Consider the following 25,624-nt stretch of genomic DNA (forward strand, 5'->3'; position numbering starts at 1 on the left):
CAGCAGAAATTAGATAGGGAGGAAAATATCTGCCAGGTGATAAGAGCATATCTCGAAACACACAAAAACCTCAAAGAAGCATGGCTGTATTTCCAAGGTCAGGAAACACTGGAGGGAAAATAAGGGCCTGGAATTAATATGTTTGATATAAATTCATGGCCTTTGCACAATGAGCAGAGAGAGAAGAAAATAAAACGCCTGCTGTTGATTTCTTTAGCCCCTGAAGAAACTATTTTGATGAGGAATCTTAACAGATCTCCCAGTGAGCTCTCGTTTAACCTTTTAAACAACAAGCAATGGAGGTTACAAGAAGAAGTTACTGGACAGGAGAGAGAAGAGCGTTGGTTGAAAACCGAAGGAGGAGGTGGACAAAAGACCTGCTGGAAAGGACAAGTTTCCCCTGCTGACTGACCCTGACCTTCAGGAGGCGTGTTGAGGGGGGGGGGGATGTGACAGCGTGACAGTGTACCATCCCTTCACTGCTGCACACAACCACTGTTACTATTACAATGCTACTCAGGGAGTGTAGTGGGATATGGATCATAAATTAAAGGCCTTTACTTAAATGAGAGAAGCATTAAACTAAACATAAAGTATACAAAGACTCATTATGCAGAACAGGCCTTCAGAATTATATATTTATGTACTATTCTAACCATTCATGCATTAATATGTAAGCCTGCTGCAGCTGGTGAATTTGGGTCTAATTTTAGCACTGCTGGGCATGTTCATCTACAATAAAGCATTCTGGTTTATTAGTCATATACAATCAGTACTCAGTTACACACACTCAGTCAGTTTGTTGTGTAAATTCAATTATTTGTTTAGTTCTTAAATCACAGTGTTGTCCTGAACTACATAGAGGTGTTCCTAATATTTTGTCCACCAGTGTAACCCCCATCACTTGGTAACATGGTAACTTCAACGAGGCTGCACATTAGACATTATTAAAACAGACTTAATGGCAGAACAGGTGTATAGCACTGAATTAGATTGTAGGGGGGGTACCTAATAAAATGGGCACCGACTGATTGTACATGTTGTGTCAGAAAACTGTTAGGGAGTAAAAATTACAATCATTGCCTGTAAATTACGAGTTTACCTGAGAAAATAAAAGCTCTATAGTAAAGTGTACTTAGTTACACTGGAAGGAGACCAGCGTAGAACAGAAAAACAAAGATATGCTTTCCACATTAATAAAGTTTGTTAAATTGGGCCTATTTGCTGTACATCCTGAACTACAAACCCCCAGATTACACTCAATAATCACATAATTTAAAAAAAAAAAAATTTTTTTAAACTGGACTGACCGGACTGCATTTCTAATGGTGTTTAAACCATTAGCCCAGTTTTTCTGCTGGATTTAACTGGTTTCTTATGGAAAGTATCTACGCTTTGACTTTCATTATAAGGCTTTATTTTTTTATTTAAACTGGATTTTTAAAAATATTGTTCTTATATCCTATCCATTTTCCAGGGCAATAAAACTAATTATAATTATTTACAAATACGAGACTAATTATAGCCTATTTGTAAGGCTCCTATAGATGGTCTTTACCTGTGTTTTTTTCTGTTTTATTAACTTTTTCCGACATATCCATTATAGTTTTTAATGCATTTAGATAACTTTCATGCATGTGTAGTCATTTATGTTACACTGCACTTCAGAGTGTCTGAATGTAGGACAGATTGAGTCACAATGAAGAAGTATACTAAGGCTGCAGACCGTCCTTCAACACACACATCCCAACCAAAGCTCAAGGAGCCTCTTATGCACATTAACAGCACTTATCTAACAACCTGTCAAAATACTGTGAAGCTCAAAAACCAGGAAAACTTCTGCCCACCAAACTAAAACAGGTCGACAGGACAAAATGCAAGGATTCGATGATAAAATTAGAAAAAAAAAGATGTAACCGTTTATTTCATTTACAGTACTTTACAAACTAAATGTAATAAATTGTTATTAGTAGTAGGAGTACTGACTACTACAAGTCAGAAAACACTCAACTGGTAATTAAATCCTTTTAATAGTCCAATAGCTATGAGCTCACAGGGCACGAGCGCACACACCCGCACACACACACACACACACTAGAAGTTGTGATTTCCGTGCCCCAGACTATACACCCTCACAGGAGTCTTTTCTTTGGAGAGGGACCCGCGGTCGCTTCCCTTCACAAAACAGCGGCAGGGCCCCTTTTGTCCATGCTGGGACCCCAGACCCATCATTAGCGCTGATTACCGTTGACCAGTTTGACAACCTTATTGACTGCAAAAAAGACTTTTTCATCTAGTCCCTGGTTGTCCTTATTTTCAGCAGAAACGGAAATATTCAGCCATTTTGTTCCTGTGTGGTTTGAAAGAGAGGCAGCCAGAAAAAAAGGAAAAAAAAAAAAAATCTTCCCTTATCCCATTTGTTTCCCTTTGCTTGTTTGCCCTCTCTGTGTGTTTCTCTATAGAGACTCAGGTTGTTCAAGGTGAAAGGCTTTTGTCTGTTTCAGAAGTTACTGTAGCCTCATTAGCTGCAAATAAGAGGAAACCAGGTGTGTGTGTCCCATCACTTGGAAAATCTCAACTTTAACTTCTGCTTTAATCTGTTTTTGCTCATTTTGCTCTTATCCTGGTTCTCACCATAGAAATACTTCACTGCAGGCAGTTTGTTCTGATTTAATCTATTTATAAACCCAGATGAATGTTCAGTAATACCCTAAGCAGGTAAATATATTCAACTGGGATTGTTTTCAGCGTGGAAAGGGGATTTTGTAATCCCAGATTTAAATTTTGAAGGTAGGCTGCAGCTTTATTGCAGCAAAAAGAGAACATTAGTGCAAAACCTATCGCATATTTGATTTGCTTTATGCCACTCAAGGAAAAACAGTGTGCAATTATTGTGTTCATTTTTAGTAGTAGTGTGGAAAGTGTATTGAAAGAGAGAGGGGCTTTTTCTAAATCAAGCTTTAAAAGGCCTGTAGTCAGTTAAAATTAAACAAGAATCAAACAGAAGGACATTTAGTCCAGATATATTTTGGATTTTCTTTAGTAGTGTGCATTAATGCTACACAAATGTACCAAAACATATTCATTTAGCCATAACAAGTACATCATAATAGGGGTTTGTGGGCCTTTTTATGCTAATGTAGGTAATGCATTGGCCCCTGAGTACTAAATTAAAGCCGAGGTGTCTTGCTTGGGAAAGTGGACACTTGCAGACACTTGTCTAAGGAGCCTGTTTCTCCCAAGTCCACAATCTGCTGTGTTTTGATCTCGATGGGCTCTCTCACAGATCATCCGGGTTAGTGAGCCGGCCTCTCTGTGACCTCTCGCTGTCACCCTGCATTACAGGACGCAGAGCATGTTGGCCAATTAGGCCCCGGTCGAAAACGTGTCAGGGAATATGGCACCGTGGTGTTATAACCGCGACAAGTCTCCTTCTGATGAAAACCGCCTCGAGGATTTTGGATTATTTTCCAGGTTTATTAATCACTTTATGTCTTTCTTCCCCACACAAGCAAAAAAAAAAAAAAAAAATTAGACTAAACTTTATAGCGTCTTGATCAACAATTATTTTATTAAGTTATCTTTACTTTTTTCTTTTTCTGAAACACATTTTCACTAAAGCGCGCATGCTCAACAGGTTCACCTGTGTACAAGGGAAGTATTAAAAACACCAAGCAAATGAATATGAAATTCGAAGAGACAGAGCAGATCGTTTTAAATAGGCAAATAAACATTATTTATAAAACTTTCAAAGTAAAGTAAAAATATCACAGTTCTTTTTCAACATGAAATACCCACAGAGAACAGCAGGTTAGGCGCTCGGGTGCTTCCTTCCCTTTTCCTTTTTTTCTTTTAAATTTTCTTGGTTTTTTTCTGTTTCATCTCGGGGTGTTGGGTTATTAGTCCGTGAATATGTCTCGTCCGTATTAAGTTCAGTTATCCACACGTGGGTAAACGCAAACAAAAGCATATAGGCCTAAAAGGATAAGACGGACAGTCCGCCGCACATCCCGGATCCCCCTTGTGTTTTGGCAGCCGTCAAATATCAGTCCGCGTGTGTGTGTGTGTGTGTGTGTGTGTATGTTGACTCGACGCAGGCACTATGACTCGTTTTATTAGATTGTCTTTCACTCGTGTCCTCCTTTAATTCATCACACAGCCCCGATCCGCCCGTCAGATGTCACATTCACTGTCGCTGGAGGTGATGGAGATGGCCGAGGCGGCTGCTTTGCTGGACAGACTGGCCTCCGGGCTGGACGAGTTTCCCAGGCGGTCCACGGTGCCGTCCTCGTCCGCTAGGGAGCGAACCGATCCGCCGGACAGGACCTGCTGCTGGAGCCTGACGAGGACACAGACAGACGGGACCATTTGAGATGTGCTGGGCGTTTAGATTTCTCATTTTAATAAAAAACTACACTCTTTTTTTTTTCTTTTTTTTTATCTGAAGCACATCCGGGGAGAAAATGTATCGCAGCTATCTGTTTGGATGTTGTTGAACTGAAGGTATTTTATTTTGTAAGCTCCTTTCCCCCCAAAATATTATAAAGAAATCGAAACAATTAAAAGTGAAAAAGATTTTCTTTTTTTTTTTTCATTTTCACTTTCAGAAAACATTAATGAAGGTCCATTAATTACAAAAAAATCCCTTCTAAAAACAAATATACGCTTTTTCAGGAAGATCTCACTAATGAACGAGTAATTTAACCTCCTCCCCTGCTCCAAGCACCTATTGAGAAATGATAGACTATTTGAACTACATTAGACCATAACCAATACAACAGTCTGACCTCGACCCACACAACAATAGGCCCCTGAGTGGCTGCAATTGTTCGGCGATTTCACCGCATTGTCTTTTAAAATATATAGTCAGTATATATATTACAGGGGCCACTGGCCCACAGGGGGTGATAGGAATAAATCAAATCTAAAATAACATTTAACTGTCGCTCAAATATCTGTGTCTACATGTTGTTCTCCAGTATCGTGTGATTTCTTCTTCACATCAGATACGAGTAAAAACATTTATCCCGAGATTTTCTCTGCCAAAAATTCAAAATTAGAAACAAACAAACAAAAAACAAATCGTGGATTATTATTATTATTATTATTATTTGTTTTTCGTCACTACTGGTTTGTCCTTATTTCTTCATTTCAATCTCCTTCAAAATAAAATTTAATTACAGACACTCCTTTCAAAACAAAAGCCTCCCTTGGGATTGCATGATTTTTAATCTGATATCCAGAGAAATTACGGCTCCAACCGGCGTGTTTCGGCCTGTTCTGCTTTATGATATATTATACTATATATAGTGAACGTGTTTTGAATCGTATGATGCAGTGATCGAGTCGAAGTGCAGGGCGTTTTTTTGTTTTTTACCATCACCAAATATTTTGTTTACATCGTGATGAGAAAACAGCCAAGAGACGCATGGAGCTCACCTGTTCTTCGCAGCCGCTGCTCTGTCTCTTTGTCTGCGGTTTTTGAACCAGTTTCCTACTTGTGTGGGTGTAAGTCCAGTAGCCTGAGCAAGCTCCCTCTTTTTACTGGGATTCGGGTAGGGATCCTGCAAATACCATTCTCTTAACAAGTGCCGGGTTCTCTCCTTGAAGCAGTGGGTTTTCTGCTCTCCGTCCCAGATGGTTCTGGGTAGGGGGAACTTCTTCCGAACCCTGTATTTGTCCACCGGCCCCAGCGGGCGTCCCCGAAGCTTCTCAGCCTCCTGGTAATGCGCTTCGAGCCACAGCGCCTGCAGCTTCGTGTGCGACTCTTTGGTGAACTTGTGGTTCTCCAGGATGTGGTAGAGTTCGCGGAAATTGCCCGTGTGGAAGGCGACGACGGCGCGGGCCCTCAGCACCGACTCGTTCTTGTTGAGAACCTCGCAGGCCGCCGGCGCCACGGGCAGAGACCAGAGGAAGCGGCCGAGGCGCTCGACGTCCCCGCTCTCCTCCAGAGTCTCGCAGACCCCGGCGACCTGCTGGGGGCTGAAATTTAAGATGGGCAGCTGAAACATGGAGGCTTCTCCTGTGGTTCCCTCTCCGCCTCCTTTCTCCTCTCTCTGTCACCCCTCCTCGTCGACTCCTCTGCTTCTTCTCTCCGTGCGCCAAGACAATCCAAGATACCCCCCAGAAAAATAAATACAAGGCAATCCCAAAAGTTACCGAACCAATCGTCTGAGCAGCCGTGGAAGGCAAACACCAAACGCCGCAGAGGAGGAACGACGGTGCGTGGGGGCCGGTGGCTACCGCATCCTCGGGCTTTGCAAAATTGGCAGGCAAGGGGCTGAAGGTGCAAGGAAATTAAAGCCGGAGCCGCGACGTATTTTCAAGGTAGGCTGGGATTCAAAGTAGCAAAGAATTAAAGCCGGAGCCGAGATGTATTTTTTAAGGGGGGGGGAAAGACAGTCAAGCCCCCTCCGATGATTTCCTATTGGACTTGGCAGATTGGCTGCACGGTTGCCATGGATACACGTCAATCACTGTCAAGTTCGGCCAATCAGGCGGAAAGGAGACCTGAGCGCCTCCCTTTTCAAAAATAATATAAACATTTTGACCTTTTTGCTTCGCGTCTTCAAACGCTTAGCAGCCCCCCGTGTTTCCACACAGCCCGTGTGTTTGCGTTAAAGAAAAAGACGCTTCGGTCTATACGGAGAAGACGCTCGGCTCAGTCTGTATGGAAGAATGACACAGCCCCGCTGACTGCAGGCTGCCCTGAGGCCGGTGCATAGGATCAGACAGTCCTGTGTCAATTTTGGAGAATATTAACACACAGTCTTTATTCTGCGTTTACTTTGGCCTGTTAACACTGTGGTTTTTATAGTGACCTTAACATAGGCCCTATTTTTAATCTGCTGTCCACGGCTCTCATAATATTCAGCCCATACACAGCTACATCTCTATACATTTCTTTTTTTCTATAGTTCAGGTTTATATTCAGATGTGTTTAATGGGATAAAATGGTCTTTATTACAGCAAGACTGAATCTGCAAGCAACTCGGCTTGGCGACCTTGAACACACTTAGTCAAGGCTTCCCGCATGTTTCCAACCACACACAAATCTTGATTTATTATTCATTCTAAATTACATTACAGATTACAGCCCAAGTTATGATGAGGCATGCTCTTTTATGTGGGGCATCAATCAATGCTCTTTTTGAAAACACATGCTGATTGATTGCTGTTACATTGGCACTCGTGTGTGTGTGTGTGTGTGTGTGTGTGTGTGTGAGTGTGTGTGTGTGTGGTGATGACTGGAGCTCGTACAGTCTTACAGCCTATCTTACAGTTTGCCTGTATCACCATGAGCGCAGAGATGTTGCTTCCAGGCTGCGATGGCTGCAAAACACAGCAGGGGACACACGTTATATTTGTGTATATAGGATTATCATTGGCTCTGCCAGGCTACTCGGCTTTAGTATCAGCCACACTCCGTTTTGTGCGCAGGCTGATTTAGTAAATAAGAGGGCGGATAGATAGCGCAGATGGTTTGAAGTGTCGGGTCAGATTATTTCATGGCTGGATACAGTAGTAAAGTTCATTCTGACGGAAAAGCCTGATATTATTTCTCACACACACACACACATACACACACACACACACACACACACACACACTTACTCTCTCGCTCTCTCTCTTTCCTGCACGCACGCGCGCGCACACGCATGCACTCGCTGGAGCTGAATCCCCTTCGGGCTCTTTGTGCATGAATTATAGACTCTTGATGTGGGGTTATGAAATGCCTTCTGCACAGGAAGCTGTTCATTCTCCTGCTGGTTTGCTAGAGACCGCATCATCGTTACAAATAAAATAATCTTTATAATGAAATATTTGCATATCATCACTACAGGCTGGGGGAAGCTTATTTGTTTAGCGCTGTTAGGAATCAGCCTACTTTGTCAAACAAACAAACAAAAAAAACAAAAACAAAAAAAAAAAGAGGCCACATCATCTTTACCAAAGTGCCAATTTGTAGCGGACAGAGGGGAGGCAGTGGACAGATTAACACGACTCTATCTATCTATTACGGTCATTCATTCATTCACCCATTTTATTACACCAGCCGGTAAATATTGATCAATAAAGGATAAGGCCTCCATCACACGCAGCAGTGTAAGTAAATTGTGAGGGCGACTGACAAGGTGCTGTTTTAAATATTTAACTGCCTGTAAATATTTCATCCCTGCAGGCTGCTAGTCCCCAACCTAAATTTACAAGCACTGCAATTTTTTTTCAAGGAAGCGCGCATCAATAAAAAATAGGCGGGTTTGGGATCTCTTAAACGGAGGGTTGGAAATAACAATTGTAGACTGTGCTGTGTAAGTAACACGTCTAGCTCATGGCCAGTCTTTAAACATTTATAATATGATTTTTTTTTTTTTTTTAAAGCCCGGACACTTTTTTTTTTGTTCCCATAATGATCTATTCATGTTTTCATATTACTGCGCTAATAAAAAGGTGGTCATCCGCCTATTAAGCTTTATGGAAAACCTTAAATAGGCCAATTATCATTAAGTTCGATCACATTCCATGTTTTTTCTCTCTCCGTTTAGTACAGGTATCATATCTGCTTCCACGTGAACTGATCTATATGATTTCATCTTAAAAATATTCAGTCTTAGTCGAAGTGGTATAATATCTACTGTATCCCAGTGGGTCCAGGCCCATGGCGCTGTGTCAGGAGAGACTAGGCCTCCTGACACCAGTATCTGCGACACAGTGGATCTCATTCAAAACGCATGCGTTTTCTTCCTTTTGTCCATTCGTTTCATGGAGCCCACTGCCATCCCTGCAGCCAGTCTGCTGTCAGACAGAAATGATTCTGCTGCTGCCCTAGGTTTCTACATAAAACATGTTGATAAAAAATAAATAAAAGTGAGGAGAGGACAAAATAACAGTGACACCTGGTAATATAATCCGACTCAGTAACCACTGAAAGTCCACCACTGTGAAAGCTCCAAGAGCCACTAAACAGACCTTTACTGTCAGCTGCTAAGAATTCATATTAAGCCTCAAAATATGAATTGGATATCCCTGTTTGTCATTATACATATAGGACATTTTAAGAAACAGTAACTTTAAAACTATGAAGGGTTTTTAAGGGCTCTGTGGCACTTTTTGCAGGAGATGTGGCTGTAGCTGTCAACTGATACTGATTATAGCCACATGAAATAGATAGATAGATTGATTGATTGATTATTTACAAAGAGAAAAAGCCTAATGCAGGTTTGTTTTTGAAGGTGCTGGGCAGCTCAGTGACAAACAGTAATATTAAGATGACCACAAGATGAAGAAAGGGATGAACATACAGCACAACCTAAATTTACAAGGACTCCAGGTGTGTTGAGCCTTCTGTAGACCACCTCTCTATTTTGGATAAGAGAAATACATTTATTTTGTGTAATCATGTGTCAGCATCAGCTGGGTCGTAGCTTGCCCCGGGCACAGGGAGGAAAAAGCGTGGGGAATAGCTGCATGTGAGCGGGCTGGAAATGACCCAGATTCCCTGGGATCACTGGAGCAGACGAGACACTACAAGAGCCTGTCACCAACAGCCATCCTGCCACTATCCCATACAGACTTACACTACCTTTCTCTCTCCATCTGCCCTCCCCCTCCACATCACTGCAGTGTTTCATATTCATAAGCCAAAAGAGATGTATGCAAACTCGTCTACAGGCTCACACTAAACATCGCTGGTAAATGCTTATGTGAATCTGAAACACACACACACAAATCACCTTCTTGTGTTGTAAATGATGATGTAAATGATGATGTAAATCTGTGGCACACAATGCTAATGTATGCTGTTAGTTGACTGGGCTGGGTAGGTAACTTCTGCTTGACAAAGATGGAGGATGCAAACATGACTGTGTATGTTCAGAGGCCTGACTTCCATGTTTGTTGACTTCTCTTAGCACGACAGATTGTTTTAAGTCAGGGTCAACTGTCCCAGCAACGGATTAACTTTCCAATTAAGATATCATGTCACTAACACTACCCATAACCCCTGCGTAACCCGGATGTATTTAAAAGACCAGGCTCATGCCGCAGACTTAAAGAGAAGTCACTTCGTTTATACGTTGCCTCATGGCTCCGCAGTGAAAGGAGGGTTAAGCCAAAGCTCTCCGAGAGCTGCTCTCTCGTACCCATTTGCCCTCGGGACAGCACTAGCACTCGACGCTGTGTTTAATCTGTGGATTTGTGGTAACAGAGAAGACTTCTTATCCACTGACCCATTGGCCCCCCAGTATACGTAATCCAGTGCCTTTCAGTCACACAGCCCTGCTGACACGGACAGAGGAGAGCCAATACGCTGCAGCAGTCAGTGTGAGGGTGTACCCACTGCCCTGACACACATACTCCTCCCCCAAGCTTTTGTTTCACGGGGCATACACCACACAACACAGCCAGAACACATTATTGTAGTCACTGTATGTGATATTTGACCTCATATCCAATAAGCCTTTCACATTCTATAATGCCTATTTCAACATAGTGGAGTTTATGCTTTCAATAGCGCTGTGAAAAGAGTCATTTTACTAACAGAACTGTGCATCATGTACATAGTGAGGTCACACAAAAGCCGGAGTGCCTTTATGTCTTGGTTAAAGAGATTTGCAATCTCTGCAGTAGTCAAAGGTCAGTAAATAGAACTTAATTAAATCCTGTAGATGTAAAACTCTATATCAAAGGTTCCTCAGATTCATATTGTTTTATCCTCTCCTCTGGTCCCAAATGTAAGTGAGAGAACTGTGTTTAGCTGTCGCAGAAACAACACACTGACAATGAACCTCTCATCTCTGACAGAAAGCCATTACCTTGAAACCTACTCTTTTTGTTTTTAAAATAAAAAAATAAAAAAAATCACGTTCAGAGCATGTTATAGAGTGCATGCAATTATTACATCCATTCCACTCTTGAATGCATCAATTTCTGGCCAGATAAAGGACTAAATGAGACCACAGAAAGTGCATGTTGCACACCGCACTGCTATATATTACCTGTGTTTATGAGTGTTGGCGTAAGAGGCAGAGTATTAGAGAGCAGAAATTACAAACAAATGCATGCATCACCTACAGCACTCGCACAACAAAGTGTCATTTCTCTGATGGAGCTAAAACGCAAATCAGGTAATTATGAACAGTAGATCGACTGGTCATATACAGTGTGCCTGGAACTGAACACAGCAGCAAGTGACTTTGCCTACATCAACACTGGCATCCAGTGGTGTGCGTTTCTTTTCAATTACTCCCTTGTCAGTCGTAACTTTGAAAGACCTTATTGCAGACCTAACAGGAGGTTTCTAAAAAGCAGGCCTCTATGATTTTTTTTTTCTATTATTTTTGTATGTGATAACAGCAAACGTCTTTTTTTTGTTGTTGTCTGGTGTCTTGATTCTGTCTTTAGTTCCTACTCAATCACATCTCTATTTCTCACTGGTGGGATAGTGGTCGCCCGTAGAGCATTTTTAGGCTGCAGAAAAGCACCTTCTGCATAAGAAAAAAAAAAAAAAAAAAAAAATCCTGTCCATGTCAAAGGATCTTGACGACACCCAAAGGTGACAGGAGTCAAAACTCATCACGGTCAGGAGGTCCTCTGGCGCCAGAGAGCTACATGATGCGTGAGTCAGGGCACAGGTCATAGTGCTGCAGCCATGCCGCCTGGGCCTCACCTCCACTTCACATTGTCTAAGAGGCACGGCTAGTCACCACACACACACACAGACACACACACAGACACACACACAGACACACACACACACACACACACACACACACACACACGACTGTCAATAAATGTCTCTTGTAGCAACAGACTTTGCTCTTTTGTCTGTACTACTGCAGCCTTTTCAACAATGACCTTTACATGGTCTCTTTAGGATGTGTGCAAATTAATGTGTCATACAGAGGAAGAAAATAAGCTTATATGTACAATAAACAGCTACAATTACTTCTTGTACATTATTAATTCATTTGATGTATTTATTTGTATGTCTTAGAAATAAAACCTGTGTCCAACAGCTCAGGGGAAATATCGGTACCATCCCCTCATAACAGAAGGACTTAACCCTGAGCTTAGTATTATTTATACAATAAATTACACTTTCCTGTTGTTTAGGGATCAAATTCTATAAGATGATTAGTTTTTACAGCAGAATCCTTTTGACAACCTAGTGTTTTTATCAGTGCAGATGAACAGCACTTTCTGAGCTACAGCGAGACTCAGTGGACAATGATGCACAACTACAATCAGGGTCTGTTGAACACTGACATGATTTCACTGGCTAAGATTATTGTTTTTTCAATCAAAGAGCAAATGCATTATTTTATCCATTAAATGCGATGTCAGATAAAACACACACACTCAGATGTACATTTAAGCAGGCTGTTTTAAAAATAGCAGAAAATGAAAGTATTAAACATTATATTCATGTTACCACCTTACGCTACTTGGATATTTGTTAGATCTTTATCAAATTTCAGTGTAATAATTTACTTTCTAATTACAAATGGAGGATCAACTGAGATCTGGAAGTTGTTTCCAGCACGAGGGGCAGAGGCCAGGGCTATCCTGGATTTCCGAACTCTTACTGTCTGTCAGCTGTGCTTTATTGATGGCTTATGTCAAATGCCATTCTGACAGAGCTCATTAGGATGAAGGGAGTCGTCTAGGTAGAGGCAGGAGAAGGCAGAGCTGGCGAGCTGCCTGATCACTGTGTGCACAAAGCTCACCACTGTACCTAGAGGGTGATGCCTCTGACAGGAGTTAGCTAACAGGGATGTGTGTGTGTGTGTGTGTGTGTGTGTTTGTGTGTGTGTGAGATACACAGACAGGGGTGACGGAAGGCGACAAGAGAGACAGTATATGTGTATGTGCTCACGTCATTGCTCAAGTTACCCGGTGTCACTGAGCAGGTCCGTGCTTGATGCCCCGACATCAAACACAACTGACAGACCGAGAGTCATCTCACTTTCGCCACTCACACATACTCAAATATTTATCTGTGCGACAGCCCTCTCAGTGCACCGCATGGCATCAGCAGTCTTGTGCTACAAGGACAAGGCCTGTGGAGACTTTAGAGACCTTGAGATGATGAGTCAAATGATTTCCTCACTTTTCCCCGCTCTTCTCTGCCGCACAGTAAATCTAACATCCTGACACTCCTCCTAAAAAACATGAAGATTACATTTTATTTTCAGCCTGTCAGTTTTGGTTCTGCTCCTGTATAGTAAAAATACATTATACTCATCATCCTTCAGAAACTGCGGCCTAAGATTAATCTGAAAAACTGAATCCATATCTGCTATGGCCAGCGGCTGGTGATGAGCTCAGACTGTTATGCAGCATCTTAATATAGTGATTAAAAATGGATGTTTGGAGGGTAAGAAGAGGGGTGCTCTTGGTGCTCCTGCCAGGGAAGATTAAATCATTCTACTTAACAGACATGCGGGGGATTCAGGTCGATGTAAATGAGCAAGTTACAAGACACCAAAGCCAGGAGTGGATCTTCTGAAAAGGAAAAATAATTATATCGCAAAAAAGATGAGGATGTGATCAATAAGAGCCTTAGCTGTAAAACTGTGTAGAGGCCAGCTGTGGTGATGAAGACATGGCGCCACTAATTTAGATGCTGAAACCAGCACAAGAAGTATTTGTTACAACTGAGATTTGATTTTCAGTCAGTTAAAGGGAAACAAATGAAATCTCCTTTAAAACTTGGATTCACTCATGAAATGGAGCTAAACATAACAAAAAGCTTAATTAATCAAATAATGTAATTCCCACTAGTTTGTGGTCTCAGCAGCATCCTGCTTCATTAAATTTATTCATTAATGTATAGTTTTCCACAGTAAAACATGAGACTGTGTTAAAGACGTCTTTGCTTGGAAGTTGTATAGAGATATAGCCACTACTCCATTCAGCTACAACACAAGTCTCTAAAGGCGTCTAGCTGAGCTAATCAATAACTCCTTTCTTTGCCTGACACACACACACACATACACACACACGTGCACCTGTTCATTCATAGGTGGACAGACAAAAACAGATCTACAGCCCAGACAAATACACATCTCCACAATTAAAAAAAACACCATGCACACACACACACACTTGTTGTGTAAAATGCTACAGTCACTGTTGCTGGAGTTAAATGTTAAATGTGTTGGTTACTGAAAATAAACTGAAAAATGAAATCAAGAGGTTACAGGATTAAAAAAATTGAATATAAAATCATAGTGTTTGACATGCATTAATAATTTCAGTTGGCTACGAAGTAAAACAGGTTTAACATTTTATTGTTTTTTAAATGTTTTACTTAATATTTATACTTCTGAGTCATTCTCATTTTGGTTTGATTATATATTCCTATTTAATAGCCAATGAATAATCAAACAACACTTTTTTATAAATATCATGTATTAAAGTAAATTATTAAATTTAGTGAAGGGCTGTGACTGGAATAACTTCATTTATTGTCTTTTTAGAATATGAAATGTCCAATTAGGCATCATAATATAATGAAACGTACATCGTCTCAGCAGGGTGATGTAAAAAACAAAACAACAACAAAAAAAAAAAACAACCTATGAGCCAAAAGAGAGAGTGACAATCTTAAAGAAATCCACATCAATCAGTGGTATTATAACATTAGGATTCGAGGATTCAATTAAAAACAACCTCTCAGGAAGACAAGTTAGACTGTTAACTGGGGGAAACTACATCAGGGGTTGTTTCACTAGACAGACAATTTGTCAGCCCCCTAGATAAAAAGAGAACCTATTGTATACAGTATCTGTCTTCTTTTTTTGCAGCTTTGTGGGTTCCTGACAGTTTTTAGCATCACCATTTATAATCTTCCAAATGCTTTTAGAAACACTGACTGTCATGGCCTTGTGCTGAATAATACAGCTTTAGAGAGAGCAGGGGAATTTTCCTCAGGGCACACCTGTGCCCTGATAGTCTCATAAGCCCCTGGCAGCACAAAGAAAGAAAGATGCTTTCTTTGTGAAAAGGAATAAGGAGCCATGAGGTGGAGAAACAGATCAACAATGGCTTATTCGTTTGGGTGTATGTAGTTCTGACCTTCACACTGAGCTTCAAATAAATGCAAACCCAAGGGGGAAATCAAACATCCCGATGACCCTGAGTCTCTACACCATATGCTGGCATGGAATGAATATGTGATGTTCAAAAATGACTGGGAGAAAAAAAAAAAGAGTCTAATTCTGAAAGTGTGATCCATTTCTGCAGAAACGCAGAGACAAAGTGTGTGGTTAATGCCTCTTCACAATCGACAGCACCAGCAGCTGCAGCCATTACTTTTTAGGTATTCATTCTCTCTACGCTAGAAGTGCTGCAGACATACAGCTGTAAATAACAACAGAAAATCTATTAAGCTCTGTCTATCATGCAGGCGACTGTGACTCAGTGTTGCTGTGTTTATCATGTATAAAACCTAATGCTGTGCAAATATTTTGGATGGTGAAGTTTAAGCCGTTTAATCTACTATAAAGTGAAAAGAGTCATATTTGTTAAAGTCAGAGCTAAACAAACAAACTGCTTTAGACTTTAAACTCAGTTCCACCACACTCTTAACTCCTGCCTGCAGATGGTCGTCTGAAAGGGATGGGACTGAGATGCTTGACATGCAGTGACAGGGCTGACAAGGTAAGTGGACTAACTGCTAAGTCAGGCAGTCTGGAGATAGACAGGCTGCTTTTTGAAAAAGCAGGAGATGCTCCAGGAAGTGTTTACTCAGGAAAATTCAATGAGTCTGTCAGAAAAAGAAAAAAAAAAAAAAAAAAAAAACACCCCCCACACTAGCTGTAACTACTGAATGAAGTAATACATTGGTATAAGGAAAGATGCGATTATTTACATAGTTCAACAGATCACTGAGCAATACAATAAATATCTCAGATTATATCTAAAGACATCAGTATTTCAGCTGGTAAACCTCACAGGCAGCGATGCCTGCAGGGAGGTGGGTGCTCAGAGAAATGCTGCCTGTCCTTGTGTGTCACTATTTTTTTTTTTTTTTTTTTTTTTTTTTGCTGATAGCGCAAAGTGTCCCTGTGAGGGTAATGCTTTATGTCAGATTCTTTACCAACTAGCACATTAGAAAAAGAGAACCACCTTTACGTTCCTCATAATAGTATTTTTTCTTTACTGCCAAGATTTAGCAAGAGTAAGGTTTTTAAGTATCAGTGTAGCTGAAAAGCTGATGACAAGGTTCTTAGTAGGTACTAGAGGTGTACTGTAGAATCCTCGATGATTCACCCTGTTTTGTCTGTCTTCTCTTCATTTTATTATCTACACTTGAACGACAAGGAGAGCCAGACAAGTGAATTGATGGGAGGGTGGGGCAGGGAGGGGAGGAGAGGTGGTGGGTGGCGATAAGGAAGACAACTAAACAAAAAGGAAAACAGACAAGGAGTGCCAAGCTCCTGAAAACTGGCATGCTGCAGTTGTATGTCAGTCACCTAGCAACCAGTCCTCCCCATCACTTACCCCCCGCTTCCCTGTCTCCCGCTGCGCTCTCTAATTCAACAAATCTGCTCAGAATGTATGGCCGCTCTTCTAACAAAACGCATTCTGTGCTGGGGGCTAAGGATGTGGGCCTCCGCTGAACACGCCACTCAGCTTCCCATTGACCACCGGGGCCTTTCTCTGCACACACTATGGAGCAAGGGACAAAGACCCTGAAAGCAGGGGCAGCTCCACAGAGAAAACATTTGCTTGTAATTGTGTTTGACTGCATAATGAAAATGATGTTCTTTTTTAATTTGGGCTTGTTAAGGCCACACTATTTTCCTCTGGTCACCTGATTATTGTAAAGAAGCAACCCCTCACTTGCCCTACAGTGCACACAAGGGGAAAATATTGAAAATGGTCCAAAGACCTCCCCACTCTTTACTTTAACCCCTCTTGTGTTTCAAGTGTTCTCTGGCAAAACATAAATATGTAGACTCTGTTCATTACAGGATGGGAGAGTATGCTAGAATGAGTTTTTCCTGTTTTATCCAGAGAAAAGATAATGACAGAAAGGCACACACAGATGCACACACTCATACACACACACACACACTCAAATGGGAGCGCTGCCATGCTTGCTCTGAGTTGTGAAGCATTGAGAAGGTTAGCATTCCTGGTGCTACTTCAGCGAAACAGACCATTAGTGGGAGCACCGGGCTAGCACCCAATAGAGTGCTTCAATGGAGACATTCACAACCACTGATTATATGCACTTTTTAGCCCCCAGTTTCCTGTTTTATTAACACACACTGTCCACATTCATCTGCCTTTCCCCATTTTTTTTCTCTCCTGAGGCAAAGGTGAGGAGCATTCAGGTGAATATGTCTACGTCTAGTAAAGATTAAATTTAAATAGCTCTAGGTTTAAGGTTTAATTGTTGTTTGAGAAGGCTGCAAGGTACTCAATTTTCTGTCTTGTAAAAAAAAAAAAAAAAAAAATGGCTCACCAGTATTTTTCCTTTGATCAGTTCAATGTCACGTTACATATGATTGATGCCAAAAGCTGATGTGTCTCTGAATCCCTCAAGGTTTCCCATCACCCTGTGTGGGGACATCTATTCAATGGCTTCATTTGTTTAAGTCGAGGTCTCATATTCACAGCCGTCCCAGGTGACCCCTGTATAAAGCGTCAGTCTGCTGAGAGGTGGGAAAAACAGCCTGACCTCTGCTCACTCAGATTCAAGTATATTCTCTAGATTTTTATCTTCTAATGGAAGGTCGGCCCATGTGACCCTGACAGTGAACTTCGGCCTTCCCAACAAACCGCAACACCTATTCTGCAGGTGCATCATCACAGCCATTCATGACCCTGGTTCAGGTTTTTGAATCTCACATTCATAGAACGTATAAGAGTATTATAAGAACATCCCACAGCATGTTTTCAGATTCACATCAGGCACTGTTAAATCATCTGCCTGGTATTAAACATTGTTCTGATTATCAACACAGAAGTCAAAGATTTTACAATATACAATTCTATAAAACACACTCTCACAGTTTTTTTTTATTTTAGGCCAAAGGAAAAAACAAAAGCTAGTCTAACGATAGCCATGTAATTCATATCTTGATGAAGGTTGTAAAGTGACACTATTTATAGATGTGTTGATTCATATTTATTGCAATTGTGAAGGCTGTGTTTGTGTTGCTTCTGAAGCGTATTATACTGAGAGGTGTTTCTAATATTTTAACAGCTGCATTCATATCAGCTGGGGTGGATTTAGCATCAGAAACAACTCTCTGTATTTTGAAATAACTACAGCCTCCGAAATGACCATAAAGTCAAATCAGCACACCTCTAAAACATTTTCAACAAAAACAGAACATTAGCACCTTCTTGAAAGCAGAATTTATTGCAGGACTGTTGAAGACTGCATTAGTTTTAGCTCGGTGTGCCTAACAAAGATTTACAGATATAAATCAACAGATGGGGATGTCTGCTTCTGGTTATTCCAGTCTGACAAATCAAAGTACTTCATTATATTTCTTTAAAAAAAATTTAAAAAATTTAAAAAAAACCCCTGCAAATCTAATATTACCATGAAGCAGTCGTGCTCATTGACTTGCAAAATTATCTACAATAGCTTTATGCAACCAGAGATAAAGAGGACAACCTACTTGGTACAAAACAGTACAATCTCTAGAAGCTCAGAGTATTTACTGTTAGATCTGCAACGATTAATAAGCATCAAGTTCGACAATCATTCGATTGCTTAATTTTCATAATTTTTCAAGCAAAAATACTAAACATCTTCTAGTTCCTGTTTGTCCAGTGAGAGAATTTGCTGCTTTTCTCTGTTTCACATCACTGTGATTGAATAAGTTTGGGATTTAGACAAAACAAGCTGTTAGAGCAAGTCACCTTGGGCTATTGGGAAATCATGTATTAAATTTTCACTGCGATGTGGCTAGCTCAAAGGCTCAACAATTAATCAGCCAAGCAAGAGAAATAATCAGTAAATGACACTAAAGAGTTGCTGCGGCTCTACATATAGTCCAACCCTAATTTAGGCCACATGAACAAGATGATTTCACACCGTGTGGTGAGATTAACACGCCGCGAGACTGAAGCCAAATCTTCTCTGTCATCCTAACTTGATCTACGTTGTGTAAAAAAGAAAGAGCTGAATAGTCTGAGGGGTCAGACGGGGCCAACTTAAGTCCTGTCAGACTGGAGTGGCTAGAGGGCCTGAGGTAACACCCCCCCCCCACTATAGATTAACAACTTTCAGCACCACAATGATGAGGCTGTGTTTCATTTGTTTTTCATTTCTCTTTTTTAAAGTGCCAACAAGTGATCATGTCTTCTCTGTGGGTATTTTCAGGACTTTCACCATAAGTACCCCAACTTTGACACCAATTAAAGAGATTATGTCTTAAGATGGGAGGAAAACTATAGCCATGCATTTACCACGGTGATCGCTTTTGACAGGGTCGCAGGGTACCGTGCACCAGTGCACGACCTCAACAGGCTGCTGCTGACTTTTCTCAGACAAAAGCAAACAAAGAAGAAAATAATCCCTCGCGATGCCTCGAGTAAACAAAATATAAGACAGCAGCTGCTGTTTACATGTAGATGACAGAAAAGAGATTAGATTACGCAATGTGGCAAAAGACTGTTTGAAAATAACGTTAGTGGTGACAAATCATAATGAACTTTATACATGTAGCTCCAGCTCATCTCCTAAAATACTTAAAGTTAAAAAAAAGAATAGTTAAATTATGATATTTACATCCTGCCAAATATTTGTATAAATCAAAACTACATCAAGTTTGCCTTGTTGGTACGGAAAAAAAAAACAAAACTATTTCAAGTGATTTTTGTGGATTCCTGTCTTCAAATTGTCTCAGCACAAAGGTGAAAAAGATACAGGTGGTGTGTGTGTTTTTTTTCTGATTATGTAATTTTCTCAAAAAGCTTAAAATACAGACCTGAAAGCAGAATCCAGCTCCATTGCTTAATGAGAGTAATAATCTTACATATGGCTTATTTATTTACATAGCCCATTCATCTCTCTGACCTCCTTGAACCCTTCTAATTCAGAGCAATAACAACCTACTGTTTCAGGGTTTTATGGTGGAGATACACACTTACATTCATTTCAGAACTACATTTAGCACAAAGCTGACGGAGGTGAACTTTTTATTAAAGCCAAATCGACTTAAAACAAAAACTGCAAAGGGCTCACAGCAACATTGGCTTCAAAAACACAGCAGTGTCATTTCTCTTCAGAGCTCAGGAAACATTAGCACACTGGTTTTCTTTTTCTGTCTTTCTTCTCATAAGAAAAAAAATGAAATAAATGAAAATAAATAAATAGAGAAAAATCAGACGCAGGTGAAGCAGCAGCTTAGTTTAATAAACTAACCGCCTATAAAACAGGCCTCACCTGAGCCAGTACTACTGTCTGTCTGAAGCTACCTGCCAAGCCTGGAGCCTGGTCTCTGTAGTTTTTAGCAGATGTGATGTCTTACCTTGGTGTGGAGGGCAGGTTCATCCTGACTCGGTTTTGTGCCAACAGGAGGAAACTCCGTGGCCTCCTCCTCCTCCTCCTCCTCGTGTGTTTCCCCTTTTTTTGCGTGTTTTCACGTTAATTGGCAGCAGTTGAACTGTGAACCGTAAATCAAGAAGTGCGGAGTGTATTAATGAGTGGGACCACCCAGGAAAACTATTTTCCCTGCGGTTTCTTAGCGGACAATGTGAGGACACTCGAGTGTGCCGTGCCCTGAAAACCATGAATGAACATTCACAAGAGCATTGCTCCCCCGCTGCCACGTCTCCAGAGGCTAATGGCCGCCACAAGTACTGATTAAAGGGCTGCAAACAAGGTGAAGTATTCTGGACAAAAACAGATCAGGTTTGTTGGACGAAGTTAGAGTCCCTGCACCATTTGTCTTTTTTTTTTTTTTTTTCTTTTCTTTTTTCTTCTTTTTTTTTTTTTGACTGAGCGGAGACGGAAGTTACAATTTATGGCTCAGCCTATTAAAAACAAAGAAAATTTAAAGAAACAGAAGCAAACTAAATGAACAAATAATTATCATACGCCCACTTGTTAATCACCACTGGCTTTGAAAAGAGTCTGAAGTGAACTTTTTTTTTGTTTGTTTCTTTTTCCGACTAAATAACTTCATGTTATGCTGATTTGGTCAGAAATAGCCTGACCATGTTTCAAATACACAATGATATATAAATCCGAAATGGTACAGAAAAGTCAACATACAACCTTCAGTATTGTTTCATAAGTCCAGAAAAAAAAATAAAAATAAATAAAGATTAAAAAAAAGTTTCACTTCATGTCCCTTAAAATCCTGCCAAAATTTTCTTGCTATAAATAAATATGTTTTACTCCAAAGATCCTCGGTTCTGAAAGTAGTGCTTAATTGTCTTCCATTATGAAAACTCACAAAGCTAGACCACTGGCTACTAAAATACCAAGGTTAATCTTGATTAAATGTCTTTCCAGGGCACAAAAAGCATATTTTACATAAAACATCCTTCAAGGGGATTGAAGCATGATGTTTGAAAAAAAAAAAAAAAAAATATTACTGATGGCAAGGCCATGCATCCCAACTCTGAAATGAAAGGTATCAAAGAGATTAAAGAAAACCATTACAAATCAACATACCACTAATATGGCTTCATCTGTCTTCCCCATTTTCTTCCTTCCCAATTCAAGTCACACCTTAGCAAGCCAAAGCTACAACTTTAATCTTTCTTCAAAGTACATTTCACATGAATGCTGCTGTATATGCAGTACTTTTAACATTTCATACTTTTGTCGCAACCATTCATTATAAAACGTAGCCTTTAAGAAACAGCCTACAAAAGGCTAAGTGCTGTTTAAAAAAGTCAAAACAGACCAGCATTATTCTCCCTATGTAGGTTTTTTTTTTTTACTACATTAAAACAGATTGTGAAGGTAACACTTAAATATGAGGATTAATTCAAACTAATTCTACTCTTTGAAATGACTTTAAGCTTTACTGATGATTGTCAAATGCCAATATTTATTAAAGGGCGAAAAAGTGCCATTCATTCAGCTGTATAAATGCTTCAGCACAACCAGTGGCTTCCCTCCTGCAGGCTGAATGCCCCTCGCCAGCGACTTTTGTTCTCTCACACTTACCCCACACACTCCAAATGTAGCATCCTTCTGCACAGGGAAAAAATATATTTCCTCCCACACCTGTTGATGAATTGTGCTTGTGTATAAGGCTCAGACAGGGTAATAGCACGTGTCTTTATACAACCCAAAATAGTGGCCGCCTCACATGGTCATGGTGAATGAGGACAGGGCAAAGAAGCTGGTGGCCAAATTAGTGTAATCGTCATTGACAAACAAGAAAATAAATCCCAGTTTGGACAGGAAAGTCATAAGACGTATGAATGACTGTGGCTGCAGAGGGTAAAAGGGCTGTTTGTGCAGTGGGGCTGGTGATTGAATGGTGCCAACACAGCCCGCTCCCCCCAAAAAAAACTCCCATGAATGCTACATGCATTCATGAAGAAGAGCATTATAGACAGTCCTGCTCTGTCAGTAAGGTTTCTTTAACAGTTTTATGACTGCATTTGAACTGTTAAATTTACATTTAAGTTTTATTTCCACTGTTTGTTAACAAAGTAGGACCTAAATCCTGATTGTGCAACAAACATTATTTTCCTTCACCTGTTACTGTGCACAATATCCAGAAAATGTAATATGTGTTGTTTATTTAAATTCTGAATTAAATCATTTAAGTCCATTGCCAATTTCAACATACACTGACAATATTTTAAAACAGTAAATATGTTTGGACTTACCTTTTCTTTTGCACTTAAAGTGGCATGTGAGAATATGGTGGATTCTGCTGGACCCTATTTAGGAACAGGTTCAAATATAACACCATTATAACTTAGAATATTTAATACCACAAATGCATGAAAAAAATATAATATTGAAAGTCAGTCATACGACTCTTAGTTCCATGACATCATGGCTGAAAATGTAAATGATAAGCGACTACAACTATACTGGGACGTGACTGTTCTGAAAAATGTCCCTTTGACTGTGGAAACAGACTGAAATACTTGTGTGTTATTTAACAGATTTGTTTCTGTGGGTTAACCTTTATTCCCTTCTGACACTATGGAGCTAATTAAACTCAACAAATGATCATTTATCATTTCCTGGTATGGAGGGCTTGATAACAACCTGATCTCACTGAAGAACCTGTATGTCCTTTTAGATATGAAATTAATGGCAGTGTTTAATTATATATTCAAAAACTAAAGACCGGGTAGATTCAAGTAGTGGTTTTTTTTTTTTTTCACAAATTAATTTCACTTAACTGCAAGAAAATTGACAAAATAGGTGAAGTGTCAATTCAGTCATTATTTGATCTGCATAGTATTGCATGAAAACTGTGTTTACAGGTCACGGCCTATGCCAGCTGGAGTTAATAGCCGTGGGGATATACTGTTTGTATGACATGTGATGGTATAACGTTGAATGGAAGAGCATATAAATTCAAAAAGGATGGCAATGAATTAGCAAACAATCCACCGCTCTGACGTGCAGCAGAAATTCTTTAAGGCTGACATTTACTGTAGTGTCACATATTATTCGCACAGTACTCCTACACAAAGAAAGCAGACATGTACATTGATGAAGCCTCATAGCCAGGCTGGTGGATTTCCATTCTTTTATTGTCTCTTTTAGTGTTAGCAAACTGCAACATATTGTGTGAGAATAAGTCTATTTGTGTGAGGTTGGAAGAGAGACCCAGAGGAAGATAATGACAGAGACAAAGAGACTAACCTCTCAAATGTCACTAAAAGGAAGAAATTCCACCTCGTTTTAATTTGCCGCTGACCCACAACACGCAGCTATGAATGTTGACAATGGCTTTCATATAACACAACATACTATAGCGTGACGGCTTAATTCAAGGTTTTATTTGTGGACACATATTTCACACAGAGAAATGTTAGGTCACTCAGATACTGGAGATGTTTCAATCAATTCCTCAGGGCATAAATATGGCCTTGAGATATACAGTGCGCTGCAGTGTTAACTTTTGGACTCGTAAGTGCTGATCCACAGGCTGTGCTGGTAAAATAATCTGTGGTCATACAGTTAGAATAAATAAGTGCTACCTATTCATTTCATGGATTCAGCCTCAGAACCAGCGACTTAGCTCAGCACCGTTGTTTACCACAGACGATACAGTTAAGAGCTGAGGTCAGTAAATAATAAAAGCACCAGGGAGTTGTGTGATGGACCAAGAAAAACTGAGAAGCACAACTCACTTGATTCCTCTTGAGTTAAACATAGCGGCAGCATTGACAGAAGGCTTGCTGACATATGTAACATGACTACAAATCATCTCAATGTGGCCATGTCCTGATTTCAAAACTCATACACAAAGGGGATGGGATACATGTCAGCAAAACTACATGATGACTTTTCAACAGTGGCCTGGTAGCAAACACAGAGGCAATGGTTGATGCCAACAAATAGTACTACAACTTGCTTTAAAATAGTATTTGCTTCTAAGGCATTTAAATATTAACATACCAAAAAACCAATTTCGTACTGGCTGGACACCCAAATGAATATTTTCAGGGGGAAACTCTGATCAGCAACAAAACTCATTTTAAAGTGCATAAGAACAATAAAACAATATATTTAACTGGCAAAGGTACATTTGAGGTGTTTTTTCACAATGGAGTACAAAGTCCAATCTATAAAGAGGCCACATTAGAAACCTCCAGACATTAAAATGATTTGGTGATTTAAATATACTGCATATTTTGAAGATTAAAAAATGTCACTTCATTCAACTGCTGCCTAACAGTTAGATAATTTAACAAATAATTGGAAAATAACCAGGTGCAGGTGTGGTTTTGCTAATCCTAGCTGGCCATGGTGATAATTTCCTTTTAGCTGTGGTGAATTTCACAGGTTCATCGTGCTCATTGGCCTCAGGCGCTGTTTTCTGTACAACACAATATTTAATAACTGGGCTAAAAATGAAAATAAAATCTTAAAACATGTATCCAACTGGCCAGTAAACTAATGCTGGAAAAAAAATGAAAACAAGGCACAAAACCAATGACTTAGGAAGAATAATGAACTATGCTAAGAATATTCTGAACCTGTGTCTGTGATGGTTTGTCTCTTTACTGGGGTTTGAAGAATCACACACTGCTGCCACTAGTAAATTAATTCAAGTAAAGTAATTAATTAAATCCCTTCTTCATAATAATTTAACATTAGTATGATCAGATAAAATAGGTGAAGTCTCAGAATCAATGCACAGAGTCTTCTAGGGTATTTAAATTAGTAGTGGAATGCTATTTTACAATGACCAAGACAGATAAGTTTTTCATAGAATGGGAAAACCAAATGGAGATGAAGTGTTGAATGACTAGTTGGGCAAAACCACATTCACAAATGATGAAGTCAGAGCCGATAATTATGGTGATGGAGACATATCTGGCAACAAATGCTGGCTTGACATTCTCTGATTCTTTCCCGTTTTAGCAGAAACCGCGGAAAAGGAGGATGTCTGGGTCCTGAGGAGAAGAGCAGGATGCAGATGAAGTGAATTGT

At 40.1% G+C, this 25,624-nt stretch overlaps 2 protein-coding genes across 5 annotated transcripts in view; both read right to left on the reverse strand.

The window, feature by feature from the left end:
• The window catches only part of ppm1aa (protein phosphatase, Mg2+/Mn2+ dependent, 1Aa), a 64,588-nt gene that overhangs the window by 22,607 nt on the left and 16,357 nt on the right, over positions 1-25,624 (reverse strand). Inside the window, exons 6-7 of one of the 4 annotated variants that reach the window (XR_003296053.1) lie at positions 20,505-20,639; positions 4,299-4,339 (exon numbers count right to left, since the gene is read on the reverse strand). Coding sequence is in view for 2 of the 4 variants with exons in the window: in XM_026313163.1 (XP_026168948.1) it covers positions 24,876-25,007 (132 nt within the window). In the remaining 2 variants the exon portion in view is untranslated. Of the gene's footprint in view, positions 1-4,298; positions 4,340-20,504; positions 20,640-23,944; positions 25,588-25,624 lie in introns of those variants that run through there. The other 3 variants (XR_003296052.2, XM_026313163.1, XM_026313248.1) reach the window with 3 other exon arrangements.
• On the reverse strand, positions 3,628-6,011 carry six6a (SIX homeobox 6a). The gene is made up of 2 exons (XM_026314041.1): positions 5,440-6,011; positions 3,628-4,339 (listed from the first exon to the last, which is right to left on the reverse strand). The coding sequence occupies exons 1-2, from the start codon at positions 6,009-6,011 to the stop codon at positions 4,174-4,176; spliced, it is 738 nt and encodes a 245-aa protein (XP_026169826.1). The 3' UTR covers positions 3,628-4,173.

Source organism: Mastacembelus armatus, chromosome 22 (genome assembly GCF_900324485.2).
Source record: "Mastacembelus armatus chromosome 22, fMasArm1.2, whole genome shotgun sequence".
Classification (NCBI taxonomy): domain Eukaryota; kingdom Metazoa; phylum Chordata; class Actinopteri; order Synbranchiformes; family Mastacembelidae; genus Mastacembelus; species Mastacembelus armatus.